The following is a 6,997-nucleotide window of genomic DNA, read 5'->3' as shown; positions in this document are numbered from 1 at the left end:
GATTGAAGGCAGTGAAGTAAGATAAAAGAGATAAAGAAAGATAAGAAGATGCAGACGAAAGGGAAAATCAGAAAGAAAGGTAAAAAGAGAAAAGAATGAAAAAGAAAGATGTCGAAAGGGAACTAAATGAAAGAGAAACCAAAGAAAAAATGAGATAAAGAAGGTAAAAGAGACAGAAAGAAAGAGAAAGAAGAAAAGATAACTGCGGAACTAAAAAGAAAATTAGAAAGAACGAAGATATTGAAGTTAAAACGAGAAGGAAAAAGAATTAAAGATAATCCCAACGAGTGTCTTAAAACAAAATCACAAAGAAAGAAGGAATAAAACAAAGCTAAAAGAGTGAAAGAAAAGAGAAGGAAAGAGTATGATAAGACCTTTCATATATGCAGCGATAATATAGCCTACAGTTACTACATAATTATAACTGGTAACACTGACGATAAACTGGTCTCCCATATTATTAGACTATATATGGGTGGCTGGCTGACTGTGTGTGTGTGTGTGTGATGACTACCTCGTGCTCCTTCCCCTTTATAATTACAGAGGCAAGTCCATAATGAAAAGGCAGATTCAAGGACGGTGGGAACGTGTGTGTGAGTGTGTGGGGATGCAGAACACAGAGGGAGAAATTACAGGGGTGAATACGTGAAGGGAAAGGAAAGTAGGAAAGAAGGAAAGAAGGAAGATGATGTGAATTGATTTGAAAAAAGAAAATATGAGAAGATTAGTTTAGCAGAGAGTGAAGTGATTTAAGAGAGAAAATATGAGAAGATAAGTTTAAAAGTATAAGTGTTCGAATGTAGAAATAATGAGAGACGGAAGATGAAACAGACTGCAAGAAAGAAGGAAAAGAAAATAAAGTGAATTGATTTGAGAAAGATAGAAAATATGAGAAGATAAGTTTAAAAGTATAAGTGTTTAAATGTAGAAATAATGAGAGACGGGATATGAAACAGACTGCAAGAAAGAAGGAAAAGAAAATAAAGAAAATAAAGTGAATTGATTTGAGAAAGATAGAAAATATGAGAAGATAAGTTTAAAAGTATAAGTGTTTAAATGTAGAAATAATGAGAGACGGGATATGAAACAGACTGCAAGAAAGAAGGAAGAAAAAAGAAAAGATGAAGTGAATTGATTTGAGAAAGAAAATACGAGAAGTTTAAAAGTATAAGTGTTCAAATGTAGAAATAATGAGAGACGGAAAATGAAACAGAGTGAAAGAAAGAATGAAAATAAAATATAAAATAGTGGACGATGGAAAGGTAACCACATGAAAGTAAAGAAAAATAACATGGATTTGAAAAGAAAGCAATAAAAAACAAGTGAAATAAATAATACATAAATTCAAATATATACACGAAGACCAAAACAGTGATTGAAAAGTGAATGAAAAAGTGTAAGATAAGAACAGAAAACCTATTAAAAGAGAAGAAGGAGAGAGAAAGTGAAAGAGAAAGTGAACAAAGAGATACAATGCGATAAAATAAAGTGTGAGAGAGTGAAGTGTGATAAATTAAAAATAGTGAAAGTGAGAGAAAAATACAGAGAAAGAAAGTGGACCAAAAAAAGTGTTACAGAAAAAAGACGAAAGAGAGAAAAAAAAGGAAAGGGATAAAAATACTGAAAAAAGAAAGTGGATAGAGAGAGAAAGTGACTAAAGAGAAAGAAAGTGGACCAAAAAAAGTGTTACAGAAAAAAAAACGAAAGAAAGAAAAAAAAGGAAAGGGATAGAAACACTGAAAAAAGAAAGTGGATAGAGAGAGAAAGTGGCAAAGGAAAAAAGAGAGAAAGAAAGAAAGCTGCAGAAGACAAGAGGAGGAGGAGGAGGAGGAGGAGGAAGAGGAAGAGGAGGAGCTGCAATACTCGAGGTAACGTAGCCAGTAACCGGTTCTCTCACACACACACACACACACACACACATACGTTTATCTTTTATTTTTTATGTTCTCGTCTCTGTTATCATCATTATCTTTCTCCTCTTCCTAATTATCACATACTGTCTTTTATTTATCTCTTTATTTACATCCTACGTCTCTGTTTCTTCTGTCATTCTTTTTGTTTATTTACTTTTCTTGTTTTGTTTATATAGAGAGAAGTTAGAAATGTTACATACTTCACTACTACTACTACTACTACTACTACTACTACTACTACTACTACTACTACTACTACTAATGGTAATACTAATAAACTAAAAATAAACGTAGGAGCTTCAGATGGAATAAAAAAAAGTGTCTGGTCTGCCTATAAGGAATCCAAACCTCCTGCCAAGACGCTTCTTCGCCATATAAAAAAAAATAGAGGTGTGAGCGACGTCTGTCTTTTGTCTCTTACACTACCCGTCTCTCTCTCTCTCTCTCTCTCTCTCTCTCTCTCTCTCTCTCTTGACACGTGATAATTGATAGAAAGATTGTTGGATGGACAGCTTGTGATATATAACCTACGCGTGTCTGTTTGTCTGTGTCTGTCTGTCTGTCTGTTTCTCACCCTCCCCGTTTCTCTCTCTCTCTCTCTCTCTCTCCTAGTAAGCAAATATAAACTGTTTGTATTATCATGGAAAGAATATGGAAGATAAATATTAGGTATTATAGTGAGGTAAGAAATATATGTTAATGCATTACAATTATTGAATGAGGAGAGAAAATACTTACCACAAGAGTGATCGAAGATAGAGGAGGAGGAGGAGGAGAAGGAAGAAGAAGAGGAAGAGAGGAGAAAAAAAAGACACGAGTTCTCCATATCAAGCTACACACACACTTCAAAAATAATGATAAAAATGATAATCTGTCAACAATCCTATAATTAGTTGATCAAAACCGATGTAGTTTCCAATTCACCAACAAAAAAAGAACAGAAGAAATCACAATCATCATTATCATCTTATCTGGCCAAACATCGACGATCAAAACATTATAATTGACCAAGGAATAAAAAAAAGTAACACGTTCTCACTCAAAATTATCAGCAGGAACATCACAACTGCATCAACGCTTATCATGTCTCCTTGCTTCCTGCGTCTCTCTTCTTCTTTCTCTTCTTTTTCCTCTTTTTTTTTTCTTTAGCACGATACCTTATAATTCCTCTTTGTTTCCTATTTTCCTCTCTTCTTCCTTCTCTTCTTTCTCTTCTTTTCTTTTCTTTCTCCTTACACCTTATCATTTCATCCTGTTTCCTACGTTTCTCTTCTTTCTCTTCTTTCTCTTCTTTCTCACCAAGCCATTCCATCCCTTCTTGTTTCCTGCCTTTCTCTCTTCTTCTCTCTCTTCTTTCTCTTCTTTTCTTGTGTTTCTCCCTACACCTTATAATCCCATCTCGTTTTCTACCTCTCTCTTCTTTCTTTTCTTTCTCTTCTTTCTCATCAAACCTCATCATCCCTCTTTGTTTTCTGCCTTTCTCTCCGTTTCTTGCTTATTATACCTCACCAAACTTTATCAGCTACCCTTGTTTTCTGCTTCTCTCCTCCTCCTTCTCTTCTCTATCACCAAACTTTATCATCCCTCCTTGTTTTCTGCCTTTCTCTCCTCTTCTTCCTTTCGTCCACGTCACCAAACTTACCCTGAGGCGATATAAGGCTGCGAGGTCACTTTATATATGTGTGAGGTCAACAGAAGGTCACTGGATGCTATAATTCAACGATTTATGGACACACTGAAGGACGGAATTTGATAAGAGGGCAACATTAGTGATTTGGTGGTATCCTTAAAATTTCTACTCCATTGTTTTCTTAGGCCTACACGCATTGAAAGGTCATAGGCTTACATCATTATTATTATTATTGTTATTATTATCACCATCATCACCTGCCGTACCAAGAAATGATAAATGAGGTACACGTCAATAAGAGGAGGAGGAAGAGGAGGAGGAATGCCTTTTGCTGTATTTGGAATCATTGACATAAGTGTGACAGGAGGAGGAGGAAGAAGAAGAGGAAAGACGAAGGACAGGAGGAGGAGGAAGAGGAGGAAGAGGAGGAGGAGGAGGAGGAGGAGGAATAAGTGCTCAGTGCTATACATGGAGATATGGATATTAGTGACAGGAGGAGGAAGAAGACGAGGGGAAGGAGGAGGAAAATGATGATGATGATGATAATGAGGAGGAGGAGGAGGAGGAGGAGGAGGAGGAGGAAGAAGAGATATTTGTCCTTCGTCTTTTACTCATTTACTCACATATTCGTTCACTTACGTTCATGTCCTTGGTGATTCCGGGTACACACACACACACACACACACACACACATGGAAGCTAAGGTGTACACATTGTTTTGTGATGCAGGACGAATGCTCTCTCTCTCTCTCTCTCTCTCTCTCTCTCTCTCTCTCTCTCTCTCTCTCTCTCTCTCTCTCTCTCTGTCTCATTACCATTACTAACATCAGCATATGCATTGGTGATGGTGGTGGTGGTGGTGGTGGTGTTGATGGTGGTGGTGGTGGTGTTGATGGTGGTGCTCGGGGGAAGGGTGGAGGTGTTTCTTCCTCACCACCACCACTCTGTCATCACCACTTGTTGCTGCTACTGGTGGTGGTGGTGGTGATGGTGGTGGTGGTGGTGGTGGTGGTGGTGAAAGTGGTGGTGGTGGAGGTGTTGACAGCAAAATTATGCGATAACAAATGATTATACCAACACACACACACACACACACACACACACACACACACACACACACACACACACATGCATAATTCTCTCTCTCTCTCTCAATCTTTGTACACACGAGGAAAAGTTTCTCTTCGAATCTTTTTTTCTTTTCTTCTTTTTCTTTTCTTTCTTTCTCTTCCCCCAACTTTCACTTATGCATTATTCTCTCTCTCTCTCTCTCTCTCTCTCTCTCTCTCTCTCTCTCTCTCTCTCTCTCTCTCTCTCTCTCTCTCTCTCTCTCTCTCTCTCTCTCTCTCTCTCTCTCTCTCTCTCTCTCTCTCTCTCTATTGCTTTTATTAATAGTACCACCATCACCACCACCACTACCACCATCGCCACCATCATCACCAATATCTGTGCTTAAAGAAAAAGAAAAAAAGGAAAAAGGTTATCTCACGGTGGTGGTGGTGGTGGTGGGTGGGTCATATACTGCTTGTGCCCCTTGACCTGAGAGCATATTTGATTTTCAGCTGACCATTCCTTGAGCAAACACAGGGAGGGAGAGAGAGAGAGAGAGGGTGGGAGAGGGAAGGAGGGAGGGAGGGTGGAAAGACAGGTGGGTGATAGGTGAGAAAGCAGGTATGTGGATAGGAGTGGAGGGAAGGAGAGAGAGAAGTGGAGGAAAGGTGGAGAGATAGATGGATGAAGATGGAGAGAAAGCGAAATGGAGAAGAGGAGGGAGAGATAAAGAGGTTGAGAGAGGAGAGAAGATTGTGGAGGGAAATACAGACGAATGGAGGGAGGAATGGTAGGTAGAAAGGTAGATAAAAAAAGGAGATAAAGAGAATGAGAGAGGAGGTTAGGGAGGTAGATAGGTAGGTGGAGGTAGATATGTGGAGGTAGATTGATTGAACGAGTAGGAGGTAGAGAAAGAGACAAGGAGAGAGAGAGAGAGAGAGAGAGAGAGAGAGAGAGAGAGAGAGAGAGAGAGAGAGAGAGAGAGAGGAAGCTAATAATGTTTTTGCTGTTGTTATTGTTGAGAGAGAGAGAGAGAGAGAGAGAGAGAGAGAGAGAGAGAGGGGTCATTGCAGTGTTTGTGATGTCATTCTCATTATTTTTCTTTTTATTGCTAGACCACAAATATTCAGTCCTCTCTCTCTCTCTCTCTCTCTCTCTCTCTCTCTCTCTCCATCTCTGCTCTCTAACACACAAGCCAGCGCCAATACGATAGACACCTTCAATAACAGTTTAAATACGGCTTTGGATATAGAGAGGTCAAGTTGGGTCACGTATGGAGATGGTTCCCTTTCAATACCTCGACTGTCTTTTGTTTTACAGTGAAGGAAGCAGCTCAGGGTAAAAAAAGGAAGATAGAAGAGCCCGATAATCACTGACCCTATAAAAGCGAGCATAGAAGAGTGCGCCAAAGGAGAGGTCAATTTCGGGCGAGGAGGTGTCTTGATACTCGCCTCACGTGCAGACCAAAAGATATGCTCCCCGTGTTCTTAGGTTCTAATGCTCCTCTGTTCTCTTTTCAGGTGTCCGCTGGGTGCTGTCAGCGAGGTGTGTGGTGCTGTGGAGGCGTGTGGAGGCGTGTGGTGGTGTGTGGTGTGAGGTAATGTGAAGGCGTGTCGTGTGTGAAACGTCTTTTTTTTTTACAACAAAGGAGACAGCTCAAGGGCACACAAAAAGGAAACAATAATAAAAAAAAGCCCGCTACTCGCTGCTCCTAAAAAAAAGAATCAAAAGAGGTGGCCGAAAGAGAGGTCAATTTCGGGAGGAGAGTTGTCCTGATACCCTCTTGTTGTGATGGCGTCGTTCCTCCAGTTCGCCTTGTCGCCGTTCCCGCGCCGCCGTTCCCGCCGCGGTGATCGGTCCTCCGCCTCGTCGCAGGACACGGCCCCCAGCACACCCACCCCCTCGTCCACGCCCACGCCGCGCCGTAAGTCACCCGTCAGGACTCGCTCGGTGGGTATCCAGACCCCTGTGCTGGAGAGGCGGGCCCACGCGCCGCCCACGCCCAGCTCCCTGCGGCGTCTCAAGGGGGCGTGGGGCGCTTCTCCCTTGCTCTCCCGCCGCGCCCCCTCCCGCGACACTCTCCGCGAAGATAGTCTGACGCCCACGCCTGCTTCCTCGCCGCCGCCGCCCCCGGAAATGCGCCTGTCTCCAGCCTCCTCCAGAAGGTAAGGAAGGGTATCTGTCTGTCTGTCTGTTTGTCTGTGTCCGTCTCATATATTTCCTTGCCTCCCTATATCACTCCTTTGCACAGCTTCCCTATTCCTATCTCTTCTCTATTCCTTCATATTCTCCTTCCATATCTCCTTATTCCTATCCCTTGCCAATTTTTCCTTATCCTTCTTCCCTTCCTTTCCCATAATCCCTATTTCTATGCCTGTCTCTTTGCCTTCCGATCACTCTTTTC

General features: G+C 41.3%; 1 protein-coding gene across 4 annotated transcripts in view; it reads left to right on the top strand.

Annotated features, from left to right (window-relative positions):
* The first annotated feature begins 1,134 nt into the window (after positions 1–1,134).
* LOC126999786 (glutamate receptor-interacting protein 2-like) overlaps positions 1,135–6,997 on the top strand; it is a 107,466-nt gene continuing 101,603 nt past the window's right edge. For all 4 annotated transcript variants that reach the window (XR_007753600.1, XR_007753599.1, XR_007753598.1 and 1 more), the window contains exons 1-2: positions 1,135–1,868; positions 6,114–6,758. Coding sequence is in view for 1 of the 4 variants with exons in the window: in XM_050862697.1 (XP_050718654.1) it covers positions 6,385–6,758 (374 nt within the window). In the remaining 3 variants the exon portion in view is untranslated. The remainder of the gene's footprint in view (positions 1,869–6,113; positions 6,759–6,997) is intronic.

The sequence above is a fragment of the Eriocheir sinensis genome, chromosome 17 (genome assembly GCF_024679095.1).
Source record: "Eriocheir sinensis breed Jianghai 21 chromosome 17, ASM2467909v1, whole genome shotgun sequence".
Lineage (NCBI taxonomy): Eukaryota > Metazoa > Arthropoda > Malacostraca > Decapoda > Varunidae > Eriocheir > Eriocheir sinensis.
This window is presented reverse-complemented; position numbering and strand designations above follow the sequence as displayed.